The 27,421-nt window shown below is 37.7% G+C and overlaps 1 protein-coding gene across 2 annotated transcripts in view; it reads right to left on the reverse strand.

Annotated features, from left to right (window-relative positions):
* Positions 1–27,421, reverse strand: part of usp32 (ubiquitin specific peptidase 32) — a 169,313-nt gene that overhangs the window by 29,302 nt on the left and 112,590 nt on the right. Inside the window, exons 9-18 of one of the 2 annotated variants that reach the window (XM_068008208.1) lie at positions 26,545–26,607; positions 18,407–18,490; positions 16,217–16,278; positions 14,887–14,989; positions 8,487–8,670; positions 7,050–7,225; positions 4,204–4,344; positions 2,580–2,697; positions 314–468; positions 147–228 (exon numbers count right to left, since the gene is read on the reverse strand). In XM_068008208.1, the coding sequence (XP_067864309.1) occupies positions 147–228; positions 314–468; positions 2,580–2,697; positions 4,204–4,344; positions 7,050–7,225; positions 8,487–8,670; positions 14,887–14,989; positions 16,217–16,278; positions 18,407–18,490; positions 26,545–26,607 (1,168 nt within the window). Of the gene's footprint in view, positions 1–146; positions 229–313; positions 469–2,537; positions 2,698–4,203; positions 4,345–7,049; positions 7,226–8,486; positions 8,671–14,886; positions 14,990–16,216; positions 16,279–18,406; positions 18,491–26,544; positions 26,608–27,421 lie in introns of both variants that reach the window. The other variant, XM_068008207.1, reaches the window with a different exon arrangement.

The raw sequence follows: 27,421 nt of genomic DNA on the forward strand, positions 1-27,421 counted from the left end.
GCTAAGGAGACTTGACGAACTGAATGGTTCCCATGATATAGGCTATAATTCACAAATGAAAAATTTATATGGACCCTGGATTACCAAACGTATCAGTTAATTTCAATGATCATCTTTGTGCTGTTCTTGAAAAACATCATCTTTACCTTCAATCACCAAGTGCTGCTCATCTAGAATTTTTAAATCTTCTAATGTGTGATCCTCATCATCCAGTAGTGTAAGGTAGTTCTACAAAAAAAACAACTGTGTCATATAATATGATCACCCCAACACAATGCAATCCAAGCACCGAACATTACAAGTGTTCCTTTACCTCACTGTTGTACAGCCACAGTCGCATGTCTTCCTCCTTTATTCGAAGCCGCTGAGATAAGTATTCGTGTATATCTTTTATTGTTTGCATACGGCTGAAGCAGCCTGTGTAAGCTAACACTCGCTTCATTGGAGAGGATGGTGAAGGTACATTTCCTAAATTCACAACAAGTACTTTAAGATGAAAGCATACAAGCCATGATATAAAATAATGTAACAGGCTAATCCTATCCTAGACTGCACTAGGGGATCCACTTCTGCATGACCATTGGAGATGACATTTTTCTAGATGCCACTACAAGCTACGCTTATAACAAGGCAAGGTAAAAAAGGCCAATCTTCCTTCATACACACACTGCCATTATGAGCTTTACCTACTATCCTGACTGAAAATAGATAAAACCCATTTCAACTACAGTCATTTACAGTCTGTTTGGGAAGTAGAGAACTGTAACAATAAGGCTACCCACTTCCAATACTGTTTATACATTTTGTTTTAATTCCTGTATAGTATTCAGTTATCAAACAGAATATCAAATAAGCTCCCTACATTTGTTGCAGTCCATTAATAGTTATGATATCTCATTTCTAAGTCACCAAAATATAAAACTATCTAATGTATATATTGATAATTAAATGTCCATCATATTGATTGTTTTCCACAGAAACACTGAGTAGAAGATTTAATATAGCAATTTCAATTCAATCAGAAAGCAGATGATTCAACTGTCACAGAGTTCTGATTGGTTTGTAAATCAATGCAGTTGCTAATATAATAAAATAGCGAATAAAACAAAACTGTTGTATTGCAAGAAATAGTTTTCTGTATAACAGTAGATTTTATGGAAAAAACAATTTAAGCATAGTATCTCATTACTGTGCTTTTAAATCAAATTAATTGTGATGTTTGAAGACAGTTAAATCACATGTACACAAGGTTAGAATTTTCTATTTGCAAACAGGAACCTAAATCAGTCTCCTTTAACACTGCAGCTGCTCTTTGGTATTCTTGCATGAACTCAATTTTAAGGTAAAAAACTAGTGAACCAATGGCATAATGGATTAGTAATCTAACATGTTCTATCAAATAATAAAATGATGTTTCTACATAAAGAATTTTCAGTGTAGCAAGGTCCTAATCTCAGTCAGATCATCAGAGAATGTCACTGAGTATAGGCAAAGCTCTTCCCCAAAGGGAGGATGGGGAAATCTGCCCACACCTCAAAATCTTACACAAAGTCAGTTAAAGAGTAGGGTTGGCAGAGACCTGGAAATGATGAACTGGGGCAGTGAGGAAGAGGACAAATTAAAATTAAAATAAATTTAAGAATGTACATGACCATTTTTTTTCCACAAAGAGTAGCTGAATTTCCAAAGTTAAACATGATTATAAATTCATTCCTTCAAAAGAACACAGTAAAGGCTAAAAATTAAATTTGCAAAGAATTTGATTGTTTAACAATATAATTCTCTGTCTGGGGAATTATTAAGTATGTAAATTACAAAAGCCTACAGCTAGGGACACTGTAGGTGAAAGCTAGTGCATAAGAAAAATAAATCAGTTAAATCACAAATTAAGAGGTACAGATGTAAGATTACAGCAAGAAAGCAGATTGGTAAATTTAATCCAGAGATCAATTTCGTAAAAATCACTGTGGGGTAAATCACAGAAGGTCATCGTAGGAGGCCTCTCCAAACCATTGTTCAGGGATAGAAACAAGCACACACAAAGCACTGGATCCGCTCAAGAGTACCTACAAGCACTGTAAATGCAGCAAGAGTTCGGTACATTTCAGCTGTCTGTACTATCAACTTAATTTTGAGAAACTTTCTTTCCTGATCGACTGTCCACTTGCACTTAATGATGCAATTGGGTTATATATATTAAATTGTGTTGGTCACCATGGCTGTTCTGTTTATGTGCTCTTAATATGGTCGCTGGTTCTCGGATGATCCAGTGCTAAAATTTGTGAACTCATGGTCTTCAGTTTGTGGAGCAAACACGAATGATGCTTTATATGAAAAACAAATCTTAATTAGGGATAAGTCAAAAATGCATGCATTATTAGCTTTGTGTCATTTCTACCGCTTTTCCTGAACAAGCGGCCCCGAGTTGGCCGTCTGGATTTTAAGAAAACCTCAATGAGAAACTATAACCTTGGTTTGAAAATGTAATGCAACTAGAGAGCCAATGGCTCCCCTTTCTTGCTGCAGTCTTGCATTACCTCCAGATGCATGTTGAGGAAATGTTCGCAGGCTCATCATACCCATATTCACCCAGATGTTGGACTGTTGTGTACGTGTAGCTGGTTGCTGACGCAAGAAGAGTAGATAGCGAGGAAACAATTCCAGCTCTGCTTGATTATTCGTTGTGTTTTTAATGACCTAATAGGCGAGAGAGAAAAATGAAAATTAGTAGTTACTGTTTTGATCACATGGTTGCAGCAAATGATCTGATGCCACAAAGAATCTCTCAAATTTCTATACTTGGCACGTGTAACATCATTTGCGACCAATTACCAAGATTTTGGATAAAAAGTGCCAGAGGCAGTGAATTGGTGGGATAACAAATCATTTGATTCACCAAGAGGCAGCATAACAGGTGTGTAAAAATTCAATATTGTTACTGAACACTTCAGATCTTTGCAGACATATATGTCATTAAGCAAAGTAAAATACAGTAAAGGAACAAAAATATCCATTGCTCAAAAAATAAAAACTTCTATTTTTGGCAGTTTTGGACTCTGATAGTGCTCAATATTAAAATTAAGCTGGAGATGATGCATAATCAAATTATTAAATTCCCTAACATTAAACTAATCAGTATCCATTTCAGACAGTTATATATTCTAAAATATTACAGTTATATGACTGGAATTATTTTAGAATAGCATAATAGGTCAACTCCTGTAACCAAATAAAAACTAATTTACTCTCTCCCATGTTTTTCCTAAGGGGATAATGTAAGTACAGGCTTTAAAGATGAAAGTGGAAAATTATTCCATGACGGATTAAATCATTAAAAAGAGGTTGGGGGTTTAGGTGTTAAGATGCAGTACTATAGTTTGCTTTTCATAGACTTCTTTTAAGCATCCATCTCAGGGCAACAGCATCTGTGGAAACATGTACTGGTACAGTGTACTCCTAAATGCATAATTATGCATGGCAAATACAGAATGATAGCCTAGTGGTTATAGTACCCAGAGGTTGAGAATTTAAATCCCACCACAGTAATTTGTGATCTAAATCTAGTAATGTGTGAGCTGGAACTCAAAAAATAATCATAAAAGCCATCAGATTGTTGTAAAAACCCACTTGTTCGCTAATGTCCTTCAGGGAAGGGAACTGCCAACTCCACCCTGGTCTGGCCTACATGTAACTCCAGTCCTACAAGAGTGGACAACTCTTAATATCCTCAGGGCAACATTATCTTACCAGTGTTGCTCACATTGCAAGAGCAAATAAAAGAAAAAACATTCTCATTTGTGTTCTGATTAGATTGGTATCAAATGATTGCAACCTTTTCATGCTTCCAAAACAGACCATCAAGACAGTTACATTCTAAACAAATAACTCAATGGATTAAAACACTTTTATTTTGGGATATAGTTCTATGTAAATAAATGAGCCATTTCAAAATAAATGTTTCCTTTAATTGCTCATGAAAGGTTCAAGTTATTTTAAAAGGTCTTTTTATTTTTTTTATAAACATCAAGCACATTCTTAATTAACAAGTCCATAAAATATTCTAAAATACTTGCAAATATTTTCTGGAAAAAATCCATAAAACTGCAACAAAACTGGATGTACACATACATGTGTAGATTAACTGTTCAACAATTTTCAAATTTAAAAACACTGAAAACAAATCCAAAGGTAAAGACAACTTACAGGCCTTGGTAGAGACAGATTTGCCCCATACCAATGATATAATGCCCTCCACACAGGCTCTGGGACAATCTCATAGTCCTTGCCTCGAACCAAAGCTGGATTCCGTTTCAGGCGTCCACCCTCTAAAGTTAATGTAGGAGCCTTTACAAGAAAAACAACTCTAATTTATCAAAGTATACAAAAAAGGAAATAGGACAATTGTGGTCATTTTCACAAACATGATAAAACGATAGAGTAACCCTAGAAAATTGGAACCTGTGGCATTTCATCGAAATCTGTTGACACCAAATTAGGTTGCATGACAAACTGTAACAAAGATCATGAAAGACTGCAGGAAGATGCTGCATTATCCACATAAAGGGATAGCTAGAGGACAGAAAGCAAAACAGGCAGAATCTGGGTAGTGGTGTGCCCTAGTGTTGTGTGCTGGGTCTTTTGTTTTTCATTTATAAAAGTATTTTGGATGTAGGCACAAGAGGAACAATATTGAAGTTTGCTGATGATGCCAAATTAAAAAGCATGGCAAACTGTGAAGGAGACTGCAAGAAGAAAGTCAGGATAGTGGAGTGGGTAGATTGGCAGCAGAAAAATGTGAAGGAATACATCTGGGAAACTCTCAAGCGTGACTCTTAACAGTAGAAAAATAAATAGATCTAGGGATACAGATGCAGAGATCTTTAAAGAGAGAAGTGCAGTTAGAAAAGGCCATAAAAAGGATAAAAGGGTTTCTGGATTTTAGATATTGAATACTTAATATAAAAGTAAAGAAATTGCGTTGAATTTGTACATGACATTAATTAGGCCACAGTTGGAATATTTCCCATGGAAAAGGGAAAGCAAAAATGAACTAGAATTATACCAGGAATAACCAGTGTAATTATGATAGAAATGGGGCTCAATTTTCAAACAGAGCCAGGAAGGGGGTGGGGGGGTCAATTTGAGGTCGGGAAACCCAATAGTACGGGTTTCCCGGATGTCCTTACAATTTTGACGTAAGAACGTCTTTTAATTTTTTTTTTGTCGGTTTCCCGTCCGACTGATTGACAGGCTGGTCTCAGTCAGACGGGAGATCAGCCAGGGGGAGGACGTCTGCAAGTAAGTCTTTGTTTACATTTGGGGGGGGGGGGGGCATGGATGGGCAAGGGGGTCGCGAGTCATGGGGGATGGGATCGGGGGTCAGTCCTGGGGGGGGGAAATCAGGGGTCATTACGGGGGTCCACGGTAGTTGAGGGGGAGGGTCGGAGGTCGAAGGATCGGGTTCAGGGTTGGATGATCAGGGTCAGAGTTGGAGTCGGGGGTCCGCGGTCGGGTCGGTGCAGGTAGGCTTGTTGGGCCTTGGGGAACCACTCCTGCTCCTCCGGGCCCACAAACTGTGCCTTTCTAGGCACTTACCTGCAGTCTCGGGCCTTCTCGCCTCCTTTCACAAGGCGTAAAACAGAAGGTCCAGTGAACCTGGTCCCCCGGGGTTGAAATGGGGAATTAGTTAAAAATGGAGGCCTGAAGCATCCTGGAAAAGTTTTAAGGCCTGACCCGCCTCCTGGGAGCAGGTTGGCCGCCCACCCCTTGTCCCGCCCTTATGAAAACCGGAAATGGGCAGGTTGGAGTAGGTCTGAAATGGTGGCAATTTTCAATGCCCCTCTTCCCCCACCCCGCCCCTAACCTACCCATTTTAAAATTTGAAAATAGAGTCCATGGTGTTTTCAAGGATGACTAATGGTTCCCAATTTTTGAAAGGAATCCAGAGCACAGTGTTGAGAAAAACAATTTTTTTTTATCCCCTGAACTTGCTGGTCATTTTGCACATTAATAACGACATGCATTAACACACCATTATTTTTCCAGCAAGATTCAACCCAATATTTTTGTCATTCCAGACCCCTCAATCACAGAAAACAGTTTGTTTCTATCTACTCTGCCCTGTCCCTTCATCATTTTAAACACCTCTAACAAATCACCCCTAATCTCCTCTGTTCCAATGAAAACACTCCCTTTCTTTTCTTTCTCCATATTCGTATTTCCTCAGATCACGCAGCGTCCTAGTGAATCTCCACTGTACCCTCTCTACTGCCTCAATATCTTGCCTATAGTGTGGCTTCACATAATATTCCAACCGTGGTCTATTACAGTTTTATATAGATTCACCACAACATCTCGACCTTTATATTCTATACCTCTTGCATAAAACCCAGTATTCTGTTAGCTTCTTTTATGTCCTTATCCACTTGAGGTGTTGCTTTTAAGGTCTTATAAATATGAACCTCCAGATCCTGCTGTTCTTACATATCACCCAGCTTTCTGCCATTCAAAGTATAATTATTGGTTTACAATTTTTTTTAAACCAAAAATGTACCACCGCATATTTACTGTCACTGAATTCTATCTGCCATTTTTTTTAGCTCATTCTACCATCTTGTCGATATCTCCTTGCAGCTTCCTTTGGTCAATGAAAAGACTTGAATTGACTGGAAAGAAGCAAGAGCTGGAGTCAAGCAGAATGTCAGATCAGAAGCATGTTTGTTTACCCCTACTATAAGAGCTCTGCCGGACATTACATCTTCACTCATTTAAATCGCATATGAATAGGACATGTTAGTTACTGTTTTGCTAATGTTTACATGAGTGAAGATGATATTGAGCTGTCAAAATTCCTAGATCTTAAAGAACATTTTGTGCAAGGTCCATCATAGTTGAAAACCAATCACCGAGAATCATGGGTCTGTGCATTCTCTGAAAGTTTACATGTTTGGCACAAATTATATGACATTAAACTTAACATTCTGAAAACTGCAAAACTAAATCATAGTAAATTTAAGGACTGTCTATCTTTGGAGGCATTGCATCCATACCTTCACAGACGCTTGCATTACAAGTGACTGGTTATCAATAGCTCCTGGTTTCTGTGGACCGAGTTGTGCTAAAATGTTCCCGTTGGCACCCAGGAAACATTGACCATTATTGTCAGTACTGTTGTGCGGTCTCGCAAAGCAAACATCAGTACCAGCTGGACTAGACTGATATAAACCTGAAAGAAAAGGAAACATTATCCTTAAATAATCTTCAGATTTTAATCTGCTTTTGAATGCAAAACATACTTTTACTTAAAAATTAAGTACTCAGTCTTGATTTTCCTACAATCTATCAAAATCCTTGAACATATCAACACAGCCTCCTTAAATTGGATGGCAGGCAAATGAACTCGGTGACAAAGCAGCAGTGTCATAACACGCTATCTGCAGGAGGCATGCATACTGCAACAGAGCGACACACTAGGCCAGTATTTCCTTTAGTGAAGGTGAAGACAGCTGATGTGCCTGGTGGATTGAAATGTTTCTGCACTTATTGAAGTCTTTTGTCCTGTGGCTATCTGAATGTTGACATTAGAAGCTTTTCAATGAGAGCAGTATTTAATAATAACAACCAATTAAAACAAATTTTTAAAAAGTAATTAAGGCACTTCAAAAAGGAAATGCAGCCTTGCTTCAGGCTTACTTGCTTACCCAAACAATGCATTAAACTCAGCAAAAATACTAATTTGTACACAAATTTATACTTTGTACTTGAGTGACAAACAGATAAAAAATGTCATGCTTTCATCAGAATTATGCTGCAATCAGGGCTTCTAATGAGGATAATGAATGAGATTGGTCACATACACCTTCATCCACACTGCATTGTATTGTTTATTTATTCACAGTTTCACCCACCTTTCCCTTTTTTGAAAGCTGCAGTTAATTTCCAGTCTTCATCCACTCACTCACAAAATATTCTGTTCCAGTCTTTTGCTTCCTGCTACAACAATCTCTCTTCAATTTAGTATGGTCTTACTCAGTGGTCCTTAAAACCCTCTACACCACAACCACAACAGCCTACATGATCCTAACTCCATGAACTGGAGCCAGTTGGACACATAATTTGTTTGGTCAGCCTAATTACTACACCAACAGATATTCAAGGTTATGCACCTGCACAAGTCCCTAAATGTACTTTGCTTTTTTAAGTACAATTATCATTTGTCTCTTTACAACAGGAATCTAACCAGAACCAAAAATAATATAGCATGTTAGGTTCACACTGAGCTCAATATTTATACAGCTTGAATCAGTCATTCTAATACACTTGCTGGTTAGTCACTTGTTTAGTTCAGTCCATTTATTATATAAATTTTGTATCCAATGGGAATTTCTGACACATACCTAGTTCCAACATGTGCAGTAAAATTAATAAGACAACTGTTAAGGTTTCAAAAGAACTGTATCGCACAATCTAAAAAAAAATCAAGTTACCAGTGCCACTGCTCTCAGATGCTTCAGATGCAATTGATATGTTGTCAAAACATTTTTCATCTGTAGAACTGAAGGAATTTTGCACTCCAGGCTTATCTTCACCCTGATCCACAGTGTGCAGTGGGTGCTGGCTTTTCACTAAATTCATTATTGAAGAAGGTTCTATTATTACTGGCTTTGTTTCCTATAATAAAAGCAGGAAACAAAACCAACAGAAGGGTAAAAAGCATTAATTCCAGTCAGATCCATTAACAATCATGGAGAATACAAGCTGAAACTAGTACAAGATCCTTTCTAACAATTTATTTGGTTTAAATCAATATCCTCCATTATATAGATGCCATGAAATCTAACATTCAAGATAAGACTTTCGACCCATATGCAAGTTTTTGAACCCATTGTACTATTCACCAACAAGGATCGGCAAAGGACCTGCACTTATTAGTTGGTTACTTAGACTTCCTCAAGGACAACCCAAGGTGGCTAACCTGAAGATTTTCTGTACTTCACTATGGCAAACTGGTTAACTTCTGTGAACACCTCCGCTAGGTGGCATAACTCATACAGGAGGTTTGGGATTGAGAAAATGTGGGCTCAAGCCTAGACTCTGCCACTCAACTGGTAAACCAATTTGAAGCACAAACACACTGCCATTGTCCCAGCTGATTTGCAGTGTTCTTCCAGTGGAACTGGAGTTCTGTTCTTTAACCCCTCCACAGCTTACCTGCAAGTATTCAAAACTATTACACAGATCATTTAAATTGGCAATGATCTATCACAACACAGAATCACCTTGGTTAGTAAAATAGAAACCCAAGGGCATAAAAGCACAATGAAACCTATTTTTGAAATAGAATGTGTCCTTGATAAATATTATTCCACCCGAGGATTTAGACAGCTTTCAGGGCACTAGAAACAATATATAACCATATGGAGATTATTAAAAAGTCTGCTGGAAGCATTAATTTTCTGTATTTTGGCAAAAATGTTAAAACTTATCAAACAAAATACTGTTTTCTCAAACTACCTCACTGGCTGCACAGCTTAAAAGACAACAGGATACTGTAATGTGACAGAATCAAAGCTGTGTTGTAACACAAACAGGAATATATCATTTTTGATATTACTTTAGATAGATTGAATAATACGAATTTAAAATTGACTTGTTAGTTGTAGTTGAAACAGACTACTTTGAAAGTGTCAAAGGCAATATCCAATATTTGAAAATATCTAGATATATCCACATTTGAGAGGGGAGAGGGGCAAGGGAAAGGGATGCATCTAGCCTAGCCAGCTCTCTACAGTGATGTCATTGCTTGTATCCATCACATCAGAAATAACCTCATATTTTTGAAATGTTAATGTATGCTTGCTTATAAAATGGGAGAGATGGCAAAACTTTAACTCTAATGGCAGAACCATCAAGAATGCAATACTCTAGTTAAAATTCTGATATGCATTGTTTCAGACTCTGACTAAGCTTGTCAGATTGTTCTTTAGTATGCCCGTCATTACTTTGCACATCTTCACATCTTTGAAAACCTGTTTTTGGATGTCCCAGAAAGGTATAAGAGCTGAGGGTTTCCCAGAAGACTTGACTTCCCTACTTTGATAACCTATTTCCATATAGAAACTCCATGGAGATCAGCAATGTTTCATTAGAAATTCAGTTAAAAGTTTGTAAAAAGGACTACAAAGATTTTAGTCCGTTAATTTTGGAACAGGTTAAGTATTGTGCAAGTGATACGTTGTACCAGTAGTTACTTGCTGTGTTTCTCCTCTTTTGAGTAATTATCTCAATTGTGATTTCTTTTTTAAGCTTGAACAATATTGTCTACGGTATGATATTTATCACTTTTTGAAGTGGAGAGAAGAACAAAGACGGCAGTCCACTGAGTCTCCAATGCAAAATACCATAGTAAATGGATAATTATTAGTCCCATGGCATACCATGACATTCACATTACGTTAAGGTTTCAAGCTTTAGTTTATCGGAGATGTGGGTCTGCTAAGGGAAACTGTCTTATTGCTGTAAACACGAATCAACATTGAAGGAAAAACCTGACTTCTGTCAGATAAACACATGGCTAAAGGCATTTGAAAATGTTGCACTTTTTTGATACCCTAAAAATACTTTAATATACATAAAATATACAAAATTACACTTTTAATACATTCTAATCACCTAGTAGCTTCACTTTGCTTGATGTTGGTGCATTCTCATCTATAATGCTGGATTAATTTCTCACAGTACATATTTATCCCTGAACTATATTCCATGAATGGCAAAGTAAGCACTTCTCCCTTTTATGCAGGCACAATACAGATAATATTTTTTAAGTCTTCTTCGTGAGACTCATGAGAGCAATTACAAAAATCAGTAAGTTTGAAGAGGGAAGAAGAAAGAAAATATTTTCAAATAAAAATGTTATTTTGGTGCCTCCAAAATTAAGCTAAGGCTCCTGGGGATATGCATTCCAAGCACAGTAGAATATTGTTGCATTCACTGACCTCTACAATGAAAAAAGAGCTTCAATACTACAATGAGAGACATTTGAATGCAATGTTTAATATTACCATCCACTGCTTTGCAACTAATCTTTCTCCTACAGCTGAGTTTTTAATCTTACCGTCAAATTTTTAGTCCTAACTACAGGCTGATGTTTTATTAAACAACAATTTGAAACAATACATTATGCATAATGGAAAAAATATTGAAATGCCATTTCCATAATTACATTCTCTGATATTTAATGTAACCATGGAGTGAGGATTGGAAACATGCACTCAAATGCTCAGGGATGCACATAGCTGCTCCAGCATTGGGCCAGCACTGATGAGTCATGTCATCACATCTCCCAGTCCATTGCTCATGTGACAACACCTGTAATGAATAGGTCCGTCCGTGTCTCAGTGCATTACCAACTTATTCGTTGAATTATGGATTTTAATTTCTTTCAAGCTACTTTTTATTCGAGTTCAGATGCTAATAGGGTTTTGGAAAGCACTGAGGTTTTTTTACACAACTTGTGAATCTCTTAAGTAGCTGACACCTCGATCAATTTGTTGTGGTATTTAGAGAGGTGTATTATCTTCTGAAAGCTGCACAGTGAATATCAATGAGTTATGGGTGAGGCTATACATGATAGGTATCAGTCCAAGCTGTCTGTTTGTGTAAATGGTGTTCTTATTATTTACAACTATTTAACATATATCAACAAGTGAATGAATACTTTATAGCTAAAAACTGCTATGGTAAACCATATGATTTTAACTGTGGGATCCAATCTGTGGTGTGTGGAGGGGATGGGAAGTGAAAGATGATCTCAAAGATGCATTTGCTCAGTGAGAACGTTATATATCATCTCCCCCTTAGTTGCAAGACTATGTACTAATTAGCTTCAAATCATTTATGTAAACCCAATCTGCTTAAATAATGTTACATGAATAACTTAGGGTGGAAATAGATTCCAACCTATTTATTTGTATATTGTTTTGTCAGGCAACTAGGCCACATTTTCTTTGCTGTACTACAAGAGCTTATCCTAAGGCTTAAAGAAATTTAAAAATAGGGTCATTCTTCCATCCATTTATCTTTCTTTCTGTTCATAATCAAAGCATAAATACATGTACCGTGAAAACTCTTTTTAAGAAAAAAGGAAATTGGAGAGGGCTTTCGTACAATTAAAGGGATAATACTGTAGAATTTAAAAGCAAGCACAGTTGACGAATCAGTTTATTTTCTTAGAAGGAGAACCAAAAAGCAAAACTTCTACAAAACTAGCACATTTTTCATGGTGTTGCTCACAGCAAGTCAACTGAAACCATGTATTTTTAAGGACATGAGTGTTACATAATGTAGTTACAATACCGTATTCAGCGGCTACAGTGGAGTTGTGTTTCAGATGGCCACAAAGCCTAGAGGCTATAAATTCTGAAGTCAATTACATAGGTATGAGGGGCGAGTTGGCTAAGGTGGATTGGGAAATTAAATTGAAGGATATGATGGTTGAAAAGCAATGGCAAACATTTAAAGAAATAAAAACTCCAAGGGAAAAGTGATCCATCCATGGCTAACTAAAGAAGTTAAGGATAGTATTAGATTAAAAGAAGAGGCCTATAACGTTGCCGAGAAGAGTAGTAAGCCTGAGGATTGGGAGCTTTCTAGAAACCAGCAAAGGACGATCAAAAAATTGATAAAAAGGGAGAAAATAGAAGATGAAAGTAAACTAGCGAGAAATATAAAAATGGATTATAAGAGCTTCTACATGTATGTAAAAAGGAAGAGAGTAACAAAAGTAAATGTTGGTCCCTTAGAAGCTAAGACCGGAGAAATTACAATGGGGAAATCAGGAAATAGTAGAAGACACAAAAAGCATACCAGAAATAGTGGGGAACCAAGGGGCTAATGAGGCTGAGGAACTTAAAAGTAATTATCAGTAGAGAAAAAGTACTTGAGAAACTAATGGGACTAAAAGCCAATAAATCCTTTGGACCTGACGGCCTACATCCGAGGGTTCTAAACGAGGTAGGTGGCTGCATTAGTTATGATCTTCCAAAATTCTCTAGATTCTAGAATGGTCCCAGAGGATTGGAAGGTCGCAGATGTAACCCTGCTATTCAAGAAAGGAGGGAGAGACCAAAAGGGAACTACAGGCCAGTTAGCCTGACATCAGTCGTCAGGAAAATGCTGGAATCCATTATTAAGGAAGAGGTAACAGGGCGATTAGGACATCCTAATATGATTAGGCAGAGTCAACATGGCTTTATGAAAGGGAAATCGTGTTTGACAAATTTATTCGAGTTTTTTGAGTATGTAACTAGCAGGGTAGATAAAGGGGAACCAGTGGATGTAGTATATTTGGATTTTCAAAAAGCATTCAATAAGGTGCCACATAAAAGGATGTTACGCAAGTTAAGGGCTCATGGGGTTGGGGGTAATATATTAGCATGGATAGAGGATTGGTTAACGGACAGAAAACAGAGAGTAGGGATAAACGTGTCATTTGGTTGGCAAGCTGTAACTCGTGGGGTACCCCAAGGATCAGTGCTTGGGCCTCAGCTATTTACAATCTATATTAATGACTTGGATGAAGGGACCGAATGTAATGTATCCAAGTTTGCCGACGATTCAAAGCAAGGTGGGAAAGTAAGCTGTGAGAAGGACACAGAGTCTGCAAAGGGATAGAGACAGGTTAAGTGAGTGGGCAATAAGGTGGCAGATGGAGTATAATGTGGGGAAATGTGAGGTTATTCACTTTGGTAGGAGGAATAGAAAAACAGACTATTTTTTAAATGGTGAGAAACTATTAAATATTTGTGTCCAGAGAAACTTGGGTGTCCTGATATAAGAAACACTAAAAGTTAGCAAGCAGGTACAGCAGGCAATTCGGAAAGCAAATGGTATGTTGGCCTTTATTGCAAGGGGGTTGGAGTACAGGAGTGAGGAAGTCTTACTACAAATGTACAGGGCTTTGGTGAGACCTCATCTGGAGTATTGCATACATTTTGGTCTCCTTATCTAAGGAAGGATATACTTGCCTTAGAGGTGGTGCAATGAAGGTTCACTAGATTAATTCCTGGGATGAGAGGGTTGTCCTATGAGGAGAGGTTGAGTAGAATGGGCCTATACTCTCTAGAGTTTAGAAGAATGAGAGGTGATCTCATTGAAATATAAGATTCTGAGGGGGCTTGACAGAGTAGATGCTGAGAAGTTGTTTCCCCTGGCTGGAGAGTCTAGAACTAGAGGGCATAGCCACAGGATAAGCGGTTGACCATTTAATATTGAGCTGAGGAGGAATTTCTTCACTCAGAGGTTTGTGAATCTTTGGAATTCTCTACCCCAGAGGGCTGTGGATGCTGAGTCATTGAGTGTATTCAAAGCGGAGATAGATAGATTTTTGGACTCATGGGGAATCAATTAATATGGGGATCGGGCAGAAAAGTGGAGTTCAGGTTGAAGATCAGCCATGATCTGATTGAATGGCGGAGCAGGCTTGGGGGACTGTAAGGCCTACTCCTGCTCCTATTTCTTATGTTATGTTCATTACTGTTGGTGAAGTAAGTTTGCCGATTGGCAGATACTTGTAAATATCCAGCCAACTATGGTATTGCACACTAGTTGGTGGTATGGAGCACATTTGCGATCTTTAGCTGCTAAACTAGCTTATAAGGACGAGGCTACTGCTCAAATGCTCCCAGTAGAGAGCAGTTATTCAGAAGTGCAAATTAATTCCTCAGAATAATTGGAGGTCAATAAATTGCTTGTAAGCTTTAGGCTCCAGATGAAATGGCTAGCTTACTTGCTTTTAAAAAAATGATTGATTTGCTTCTAACAAATCTGCAGTGTCCTCTAGTCTGATCTTTTAGCAAACAAAAAAACAGTTTGGTAATTACTCACATATTTCACATAATCCTTCCACTGCTGCCACCACTGCACTGAAATCAGAAACCAGTTATGTCCAGGTTGTAGACCATGTCTGCTTTCTCTTTCCAACCATCCACTAGATACAAGATGTATATAAAATGAGCAACGCAATACAATTAAAAGCAGAACCCCAAAACTAACCTTTATCTTACAAAATCTATCGATGACAAGCCACATTCAATTGTTCATAAGGTGTTTCTCACATGTAACAAGCCTAAGTCATATGGTAATATAACGCATTAGTACATAATTACATTGCATGTTATTTTAACAATGCCATTAGTGCCTCCAATAAGATAGTAGATAATTAATTTTATACTAATATGAGACGCTGTTGCTAAGGCTAAACAAGTATTGGGTTGTATTAATAGAACCATGCAGTATAAATCAACGGACACTAATCTGTCATCATACAACCCACCTGGAATACTGTGCCCAGTTTTGGTCCCCTCACATGGTGAAAAGGTCCAGAGGAGCTACAAGAATGATTTCTAGCTTCAAGAAGCGTAGCTACTCAGATAGGTTTAAGGACCTCGGTCTATTTACTTTAGAGCAGCGTAGACTTAGAGGTGACTTGATAGAGATCTATAAAATAATGATAGTGCTTGATAGTGTGCCTATTGATAGATTATTGCAGTTTAACAGATTGGGGAGGACATGGGGACATGTGTTTAAGCTATGCAAGAGTAGGCTGGATGTTAGGCAGTTCTTCGTTTCCCAGAGAGTAGTGAGCCTCTGGAATATATTGCCAGCTGGTGCAGTGGGTGCTGACTCTCTGCATGTCTTCAAGAGGGAGCTGGGCCAGTTCTTCACTGGGGCAGAGACTGCATCATATAGAAGGTAAGTGGCTTTATAGATAACTCTTGGTCCATATGATCTTCTGGACTGGTTTCGATCGCCTGAGGGGGTCGTAGAGGAATTTTCCAGAGCATTTTTTCCCTTATTGGCCCTCAGTTTTTCTGCCTTTCCCAGGAGATTAAATGGCTGCTGTGGGGTGGGAAGTGTCTAGTCATGATGCTCCACCCCCCATGAGTGTGGGCAGGCTTGATGGACTAGCAGGTCTTTCCCTGCCCGTCAATTTTGTATGTTCTATAGAGACCAACTTCCACTGAATGTAGAATTCCAATTAACATGAGGTTTCCTTAATTCGCTAAATAACCTGAACTCTGTATTTCAAGCATAAAATCTTATGATTAATATTAACAGTAAATAACTTTCTAAAATACAAAATAAAAATGGTGCATTGTTGCAGGAGGCTCCAATAACTACTAGTTTCACTGTCAATGAAGTACTAGTTATGTACCTGATAATTTGGCCTTCTTCTTCTGGTGTGGCTGGTCTTAGACCAAGAACTATGTGGCATATCTGCAGATAGAAAGGGAAAAGATCACTGTTACTGTGCCAAGCATCTTACTATTTTTCAGAAAAAGATGATGTTCTGTCTTCTCCTGAGAAGACAATTAAGTCTTTCAGAGCTTATAGACACTCCTACATTTTGTGAATGAACTAACTGTTCAATATCCTCTCTCAACTTACTCAACTGTATCCTTTTAACCTATCATTTATTATTCAATTGTTTTTGAACACTTTTGTTGTTTTAGTTCAGTGTTTGTGAAGGCCAATGGAAAAAACACCCTCACTTACAAATTTATTGTTACCACACTCATGGGCAAATTATCATCTGTACCTAAACTGGACAGTAATTTGCACCATTCATACATATTCCAGTCATACTCATAACACTATGCTGATAATCTTGTCAAAATAGGCATTTTAAAAGAGTGATTCTGGACTGCAAATACACTAGGAAAATCTCCAAAATTGTATTGTCAGTCTTCCTTAAAAGAGAATGATTTAAAGTTAGTTTTTCATGTTCCTCTTCAAATAAATCAAAAACATATGCATGAAACATGATGCACATGTGCACTTGGACCAAACACAGAATTTTTATTGTGCAGACCTTGTAGGAATGGAGTTTGAGCAACCAGTTTTTATCAGTACAAGTAACATGCATCCCACAATCCACTCAATAGAGTTTTCTTTAAACATTGATAGTCACAATCAAACATCTAAAAGAAACTTTAAGAGTATTAAGCAGTCACTGAGTTTGGTAAAAAGTTGGTTACTCTGATTATTTTATACAAATCAGCGTTGTCTAGTAGAAATCGCTGACTAGCCACAGGCATGGCTACGGCGACACCGTTTTAGCCACATGCACTAATTTTAGTAGAAGACGCCTTACACACAATGCAGGTTAATGTACTTCACGGGTATATTTACTTAACAAGCAAAACTTTGCAGTCCTTCTCCTTCACCAAAGTTTGAAATTCTGGCATGAAATTATCAGACCAGCACATCCTAGTGCAGCTTCTAGATATTTGTCCAGCAGTTGCGAGCGGTACTTTGACTTCATAGAGTGATTGGTGAGAATATGGACTCTCAAGACGCGCCACACCCACCCCCGCTCTCCATCCAGAACACGGTTGGATGCTGCTTGCCCTTTGCCATGAAACGCCCCTTTGGAGCTGCTCGTTATTGGTTGGCCTTGCGTTCGTTCGCTGGCTTGGAGCAGTTATTCTGATTGGTCGAGCTAACCATGATGACAGCTTCTCACCATTTTAGCAGATAACCAATAAGCAGCAACGTAGGAAAAAAGCACACACAGCAATCAAAATACACTCTCACATGCTGCTACTCTTCTTACCATTTTACCAACAAATGGACAAAAAGGTTAGAGTACACATGCATACACTTTGCGACTGAGTGTTGAGATCAAATGTTCAATGAGTCTATTACTCATTTTTTTATTTACTAATCAAAAATGTAATTAGCCACATCTGGATTCCCAATTGACCACATGTGGGTAGTGGCTAACATATTGGACAACACTGCACTAAATATTCTACAGATTAGAAAGAAAATAAATAATTTTTCTTGCCTCCTCTCCTGAAGGTGCTGTCTCGTCAGAAGGCGGGGGGGGGGGGGGTGTTAAGGTCACTCATGTGTGGTCTGCCCTCCAGTGCAGCATCTACTTGGCTATTCTTCATGTGTGAGCCTAGTCTGCGGATACTATGGGGAAACCCTGATCTTGTCCTTGCCCAGCATTCACAGATGCATATTTTCTACAAAATGTCTGTGGATAGCAATCAGGAGCAGAAACTCAGGCTAGTTTCCATCCCAGCCCAATGATGCTGAGGCCAACTGTTTCACTCCTAATATTAGTTTGGCCCAGAACAAGCATCTCAGTATAGAACAGGGATCAAACCTGGGAGAAAAATTTGAAAAGACATAGCTGTTCAATTACCATCTGTAGAGAAAGGGTTTGTACACTATCAGCTTGATCATCTGTTTGGTTCAGTACCACAGTGGACTATGCACTGACCACCTAAGTTATCAGGGAAACAGGACAAAAGGAAAAAATATTTCAAGAGAACCTGAAAGATAAACAAAACATTGTGATTCTTCGATGCTAGCAAACATTTTGCGCACTAACCTGAAACAGGAGATTAAGAAACTCACTGGCCAGAGCACTTTTTACACTCCATATCTGATAATCTTCTAGTGTTAAATGTCCCATCTGTCATTGAATTAGAAAAAAAGGTTCAATTATCACATAATACAACATTAGATACCAAAAAACACATTTGTGTAGGCAACATGTACATTCTCGGGTTTTAATTCTTAGGTTTTAAAAGAGTAATTTTTCACAATGGCCAACTATTGAACACAAACAAATGGGGAGAGACAGAGCATATTAGGTCTAATCATTTTTGCAGATGACAGCTATCCTTTTTTTTTAAAAAAGGAATTTCTTTTAAGAGCTCAGAAATTTTGTACAGGTTAACCAAAATAAAGTTTAAATCCCTTTTTGCTGAATGAAGGGGAGAAAAATCGAGAAACAAAATTAGAAAGGATTTTGACGTAATACTGTGGTTTAGGTAAAGCATTTGACAATGGTGTCACTTCTGTTTTGGAAGCTTTACAACAATTTCAAGTAAGTATAAGCTCATATTTTGTGTGTATCCATCAAGATGAAAAATAAAGGACAGTGAAAAAATGAATCACCTTCTACACCATAATCGTATTGACGACTGAATAGATGGAAAACTTAATTTCATATATCTTTGCTATCAATTAGCAAAACTGTAGAATCGCTGTTGGATGATCAGCTACTTTGTGATTGATTTAATTAAAAGCTTCATGGTGCACTTATACCATAGTATCAGTTCCAGCCGGGCAGTACCTCATTTATACTGTCTGTATCCAAATGGAATTCTCCTGCCTAGGAGTGGTCAGCGCATGCACGCTCATATACATGCACAGAGCCTACCTCCCAAAAGTTACAATTTAAATACTGAGAGCGCATAGACAGCAGTGTCCTTACTTTCTCAACTTTAGATGGATTTAAAATGTTGAGAGAAATCCATGGGACCAGATTTGATACCATACTAAAATTATACTCCATGAAGTGACAAACCCCAGCACTAAGAGACGACCTCCCTAATGAGCTCTCACACAGCTTCTGTCCAGAATCAGGTTGTGACCCCACTGAAAGTTTACGCCACTGCAAAATGAACACCACTGAGCAGCGATGCTTAAAGCCATATTGCTTAGAGGGGTCCCTTTAGGTGGGTCCCAATGCATGTGTTTTCTATACCAGTGGCAACTCCAATGTAAACTTGTTGGATTCGCCAAGACTGGCCAAGAAAATCTATGCATTTTTTAAACCACATCTCTGAACAGGTTGTCCCAGCGAATCCAGCAAGTTTACAATGGGGTTGTTGTGGGTGTGTGGGATCTGTGTGTCAAAAACTGATGCAAACACCCTTCCAAGGCCAATATAAAAGCAGCTAATATTTCAGTATAAATGCACACCAAACAAACAGTAGTGGTCAAAGTTTTCACCCATCACGGCAGGATGCAAACTCTTGTATAGTTAGAAGGACAGTGTTTCTAACCACCATCATGCATTTTACATGCTTCATTTTATTCAACATGATCTCCATGTAATCCTAAATTTGTGAAATGTTCAATGACAAGCTTTTCAAATTTTCTTATAATGAACATGCAGTGTGTTCCCATAGTAGCTTGGGAACACTGTAGTCCAAAATGATGCAAGATGCATAAATATTTCACACAAAATCAAAATATGCAATATGTTGTTAAAACTGTGCTGAGAGAAAAGTTAAAACAAACAGAACATTAGATAAACTTAGACAAATGGACCTTTCTTTAGGAAGTGCAACAGAAATAAATAGGTTAGCTCTGAGTTTAGGGATAGCACTGCTCCATTTCTGCTCTATATCTCATCACTATCCATTTTAATGAAGATTACAGGACACAAAGAATAGCAGCACACATGCAGTGACTTCAAAAGAGATTTTAGGTTACACCTAGATTACATATAATTTCTGAACACTCCGAAAAACAATAACTAAGAATTTAACAGGATGAATCTGCAAAGCAAACAGGTTTTAAAATGAGGGATAACTACATATATTATTTGGCTCAATAGGAACAAAAAAAATCCCAATTTTGTGAATAAATGCTATTACTAACCTAACCCAAATTGCCTACACATTGTGTTCTGAATACTACATATAAAAAAACAAGAAAAATAAGTTAATCCTTTTGACAGTTTTGCTGTCATTGTTACCAAGTTGTGTTCACCGCCACTCTTCCTACAAAATTCTATAAAAATGCAAATTAATTGCACGCTGCAAGATCAAACTGTGCCTTGCTGCTGAGAAAGTATATTCCCGCCAATTTTGATTGTTTTTTGGCTGAGCTGTACAAGTATTCTAATAGATTCATATTTTTTATTGTACTGTCAAGGCTAACGGTGATATATGACATTATTGGTGTTTACAGAAACAAATGTACCCCAAGGTCGTCTGAGATGTATTTAATTTACACATCTAGTATTCTGGCTAACACAAAGACTACAAAGTAATATGCTACTGCCATATAAAGACTGAAGGATTCAGGAGAAGTATATGTATTGTTAATTAGTTGAGAAATAAAATTCTGGAGAAATGTAGGAGTGTACTGAATACAAAACAAATGGGGATGTTTGAAAAAAAATGTTCTTTATTTACACAGAAGTGAAGTAATGGAAAGAAAGATTATCTACCTTGTAGGGTTGTTTTCATTCTTTGAAGAACCATGTATCCATCATAAATTGTAGTATAACTTGGCTTAACATGTCCTGGAGAAACCATGTGCTGAGCATGCACATAAAAATGCCAAATGTGGTCTCCTATACCCATACTGAATAAGACCCACTGTTCTGGTCATTTCACCAGTTGGTTTTGATCTGAACTTTACTTGTTACTAATTGTTTAATACAAGCCCCTCAAAAACTACACCCCTGCAGGACAAATGGATTGGATTGTGGTATGCGCAATCGTGGTATGTAGAAGATGGACATCATTTAGAGAATGAATACAATCATAAAGGTAGGTCATCTATGGTTATCCTTCACTCAGTATCCTCTATACACTTAAATCTGCACTGATTTGGTATACTCTAAGAGGAGGGGGAAGCCTCTGTCTAGCAGCCATAATACCAATCTGACAAAATAGTCGCATGCTGTAGTTAAATCAAGACGATAATGTTCCATAAATGTATAAGCACTGTTCCATATGACAGCCTTTCACATGCTATCAATAGGATTGTGATTGAAATATACCTAGCAAACAGCCATGATCATTAACCTGCTCATGGTCGCTGCCTTTCCAAAATCATAAACAACGTAGGATGGTTTTGTACATTTGGCTATCCACTACTTAGTCTTGGTCCTTGCAATGTAGAAAATAGTCGAAACTACGCTGCGCAAGACACATAACTCAGTGTTCTATGAGCTTATACATATTGGAACAATATTTAATTTCTGACCTGTGTGGCACCCAATGAAATAATGGGAGAATATCTTGATCCAAAGGAAACAAGGAAAACACAAGCCAGAACAAAGAAAGTTAAACTCACATTTGAAAAGTGGAAACATTAACTTAGAATGATAGAACGTTACAGCACAAAAACAAGCCATCAAGTTTGTATCAGTGCTTTTCTCCACGTAACATTTTTCTTTTTCAAAACAATGTGTCGGAGACCACTCTTTAAATAAAGAATTTTTTTCTAAATTCTTTAATTCTGTGATTATCTTAAATTTGTGCGCCTCTCTACCATCTCAGACCAAATGAAAACAGCCAATCACATTTAGCCTGTCATAACCCTCATAATCTTCAAGATCTCCATCAGATTACCATTCAAGCTTCTCAGCTCATGAAAAGAACCCTCTCTTCTCAAGTCTCCCTTCAAAACTATAACCTTTCTTGCCAGCAGGAACTCCAAGGAAAAGAAAATAGATTCATATGATTGCATCTTTCAAGTTACAGGAAGGGACCTTGACCTTTTTGTGGAACACAGATGCAAGGAAGAGATGGTCACAAGCTTGTTGGCCTAACCATTGATGATGTTACAGCCATGCTCAGAGGATAGACAGAGTCAATGCACTTGTGAAGAAGATGGCCCATAAAGCTACATGTTGACTTTTGCTATTTTCTCTACTACCATTATTGACAGAAATGGAAACATTGAATACATTGTTGTCATTAATCTTCCAGGTGTACTGAGCCAGCTCATCAGCCACCACTACTTTGTGCAGCAAGGGGCTCTAGCAGGCAGATTAGTCAGTCTGCAACCAATCATGGGATTGGTTGTCAACTTCATTTGAGCAACATTTGAAGCATCACTAGTTTTGAAATCGGCTGGAGAAGTTGCACCATGAAATACACCTCTTCATGAAGCAGAAAAGAGCACTGCCAGAACTCTGATGAATCATAGATGATTTCTAGTAGATTTTACAGGCCATTTGAATATACTCAAAGTTAGAACAACTTGCATTTACATAGTGCCTTTAACGTAGTAAAACATCCCAAGGTGCTTCACAAAGGTGATTATCAAGCAAAATTTGACACCGTGCCACAAAGAGGTAGGTTTTAAGGAGCGTCTTAAAGGAGGAGAGAGGTGGAGAGGTTTAGGGAAGGAATTCCAGAGCTTAGGGCCTAAGCAGTTGAAAGCATGGCCATCAATGGTGGAGGGAAGAAAAGAAAGAAGTTACAAGAGGCTAACTAGATTGTGACACAACTGTTCAGCCATTTGCACACTTTCGAGACTGAGCTAAGACTGTGCAAAAACCATTTGGCTCACGATACACTGTTGTACTTCCAAAACTGTGTTGCCTTCGAAAAGGAGCTGAAAATATCTATTGCCTATGGCTGTTAGGATTGTCAGCCATTTCCACAATAGATCGGAAATGGATGTTTAGAAACCATTTTACTGTCATTAGAGTGCCGCAACAGAAATTCAAATGGAGCTTTAATGTAATGATCAGTTGAAGAGCAGGTTTGATGTAATGACTATGCTGACATTCTATTCATACCTGCCAGAGAGTTTGGAGGCCTGCTGTGTCATGCCCAGCGCATGTTGTCATTATTCATTGCGTGTGAAGAAACATTTTCACAAATGAACCTACAGAAATCTCCCTTGTGCTCAAGGCTCACTGATGAGTATCTGCAAGACATTCTCTGGTCATGACAAAGTTGGAACCACAAGTAAATGACCTGCCAAACCAGAAGCAAGCCAAGAGCATGCAATAAGAAACTGACTGTGTCTTATAACAAATGGTTTTCCAATAAATGTACAAATATTCTACCGTAAAAAAAAGATCAGATCTCTTGTTCCACAAATTGTGGAAGTGTGCGAAAATGCTTCTTCAATACCAGTGGATATGTTTTATTAGAAAAGAAAGTGATTGTGTTGGGCACGTGTTTAATCATAATTCAACCTGATCCAAAAGCATTTTAATTATACTACTTGCTAAATGTGGCACAGGAAATTGCCCCCCTGCCCCAAAAGGTTGGACACCCTACTCTAGTAGTGATTGGGCTGTTTGTGAATGTCATTAGTTGGGAAAATAATTTGCTAAAAAAACTTGAAATGTACAAATACTCTTAAGATCTTGGTTGAAATGTCAATGCTTTACATCTATCAACTGCCTACAATCTATATATTCAAAATAACATTTTTCTAATCAGAAATGAGTAGCACAACAAATTAAAAAAGCAATAGTAATTTGAAAGATTCAATACAATCAAGATTTTTTTAAAAATAGATTACTCTATGGAAGTTTACACGACTCAAGCATTTCTCCTCCCCACCCCCCAACTTCCTCTCCTCTAAGGAAGGGAAATGTGAGCCAAGTCAAAGGGTACAAGAGTCTAACAACCACCACCCTCCCATACCATCGCAAAAGATAATGATCCAAGTCTGCAAGATCAATGACTTCACTAAATATATTCTTTTCCAAATGCCAAAAAAGACACTGAGCAAATGCATTGACTGTAGGAATATTCAGAACAAAGGGCAGCATAATGATTCTACACATAGGTGCTCTAACATGTTATGTCATACAGTGGTAGCATGTCGGACATGTTTCATCACATGTTCAGCTCTTATTCTCAACCAGCTTTTGAGGAAAGGTGTCAGTTGCTTTCTCATGGCAGCATAGCAGGACACACTCACTCAAGTTTATTGTTGATCCAAGGGTGGCATGAATTAATTAAATAGCTTGGGGGAATTTTGCATGTGCAGTATTTACGTGTTGGCGGGAGAGGGAAAGAAAATTAAAAAGGGCAAAAATTACATTTAAAATAGGGGATAAGCATACCCAAAACTCTCAGACTTTTAACATCTTTACTAAGGCATAAAATATGTAACAATTGCAGCATTGCCACCTAACTGATTAGCAACAGGTTTTAGGGTTAAGTGCACTAAACTAATTTATTTTAACTGGAGCGTCAGTTGAAATATCTAGAAAACACAAACTTAAATATATCATATTATCAACACAGTTCCCATTGTCTTGGTGCCATATATGTTGCCTTTCTGTACTATTTCTTAGCTATGTCAGCTCTATTAAAAAATATATAATATGGACCATTTGCCATACTCAGCATTTGCACCAAGTTCTACACCTTGCTTGTCAAAACCACAGTATAGCATTTGAAACATTTTGCAAAATAAAACCATGGTGATTAAACCCTTCATAATACCATTTACCATTTCAAAGAAAACTGATACTGAGAAAGGCAAACATGAGCCCACAGAACCCAAATATTATATCAATTGAATGTTTTACACATACAAAAAAAGACTTTTTAAAAAAAAGATGTTGTATGGCTTTTTTATGAATTTTAAAAATGTAATTCTTATCCATCTAAGAGTATTACTTTGATTTTTAAGCATTAGGTAAACTATCACTTGACCCAGCTGGTCCCATATCTGTGTATCTAAAACTAACATCTTATTGAGTCTCTCACTGAACCATATACTAGCTGTGAAATAAAATCATAACAAAACCAGCAATTGCAGCAGCTGAGCCCATTCACATTTGCAATGTGGCTATGACCGACTTCTTATTTATTTCGTTTGAGTTATATAGACATGGTTTTTTTGGTCGATCACTTGAGGAAGAATCACAAAATCAACTATCACCAGTCATACAAATGACTGGAATTCGTTCAGGACCACCACCAACCCCCCACCCCACCCCACCCCACCCCACCTCACCTCCTCCTCCTCCCTTCCCCCCAGTTAATTCACCAGGCTTAATATCTTCATTAGTTAGTTAGTTTGAGGTGCTAAATCCGAGGTCCCATTTCACAGTTCAGGTAGACATTAAAAGATATGATACCACTGCTCAAAATCTTTTCTATGTGTTGGCTAACCTTCCTTCCTCCACATCTAAAACAGAGTAACTGGTTGTTGGGTGCTGCTGGCCCAGAACTGCTGCCGCATTTGTTAAATGACAACTGTCACTGGACTTCAAAAATAATTCAATGTGTGGTGTTTTGAAACATTTTGATATGGTAAGGACCTATGTAAATGCAAGTACTTTTAGATTAAAAACAAAATCAACAGAGGTGAACAGATTTTAAAAGCTACAAAGACAATTATTTACAAATGGCAAGAAAGCAAAGACAAAACAATGTTATCTTCTGCTCAGAAGTATCCATTTGTTCCAAAAGTTGTTCAGAGTAGAACATGCATCAGTACAGATGAGGGAGGCCGTGCGGCACATATAGCTCATCAATCCACAGAAAGCTACTATCTTCCCCCCCACCGCTCCCCAATTCACAACATCTAACTCCCTTTTGATTGAGTTGGTCGCTACCACCCTACCTTGAAGACCATTCCAAGTATTAAATCACTCTATATGAAGTTCAGTCCTGAATTTGCTTAATATGTCAAATTTCAACTTAGCTCGTCATACTTAACTGTTAGTATTAAATAGTGTTATCATAGGACAGTTCCTTCATTAATAACTGGTAAACTGTCATTATAAAGAAAATCCTGAAGTACTAGGGCACTGTTGATTAACTGGAAACTTAAGTCAACATCTGTTCTATCAGTAGAAGCACATTGCTGTTCCCTGACAGCAACCTTCCAACATACAACTGGAGCACAATCTAAAAGATCACAATAATTATTTAAATTCCTTGGACAATTTACAAGATCACCTGCAAAACTCTGATATCAACACAAAACACATACTCCAGAAAGACTCACCTTAGTGGTGTCATGCTTCTTTAAGATGTGATTTATAATGTCAGATGTCCCCATATGCAGTTCCTGAGGAAAGGGAAAAAAGCTTTGAAAACAGTTGAGTTAGACATCTTCAAGCAGATACAAAACTTTTGTAAGATGCACACCAAGGGTGTCCTGGTGGTGTAGCATGAAAGCGATGTGCTAATGAGAAAGGGAAGATACCATGGAAACTTGACAAGTAAAGGCCCAGTTCTTCTCCATGGGGAAGGGTGAAGAGCTTTGAATGTTATTTAATTTCCTCCTTTTATTGTTTTAATTGATAATGCTAATTTTTCCCCTTATATTTTTCTGCCCCTTGAGTTCACACAGTGTCATGGACAGCTCCACAGGCAAGACAGCAGGCATTATTGGAGACTCAAGGGATGGTTACCAGCTTTTCTATCTCTCAAGCTAATAACTGATAAGGTGGCATGAAGACCAGCAAAAACACTTGAGTAAAATCAAAGTCATTGGTTACTGGGTGTTGCAGTTGGTTAAAACATTATCCTTTCATCTCTGGGACTGGGACTCAAATGCAGTTCAAATTGATGGGATTAAATGCCTCTCAGATCAATGCAAAGGTCATAGTTTAGGCAATCTCAACCTTTTTTCCTTGTGGGAATGGGTCCATAACAGTGTTGTTTTTAAATAAGGAGCAAAATAGTTCACTAAAATTATTCTATTTTCATTAATTAAATTAAAATTAGAACCATACTTCTTACAAAGACAAACTTAAACTAAAATTCAAGAGACAAGTCTAAAAGTAAAAATAATTTCTGGATTAAAACACTAGTCAGAAGTCCACAACTTTTGAAGCAGATGTTGGAAATTGAAATGGATGAATAAAGTCTATTGGTCA

This window comes from Heptranchias perlo, chromosome 28 (assembly GCF_035084215.1).
Source record: "Heptranchias perlo isolate sHepPer1 chromosome 28, sHepPer1.hap1, whole genome shotgun sequence".
NCBI classification, from domain to species: Eukaryota; Metazoa; Chordata; class Chondrichthyes; order Hexanchiformes; family Hexanchidae; genus Heptranchias; species Heptranchias perlo.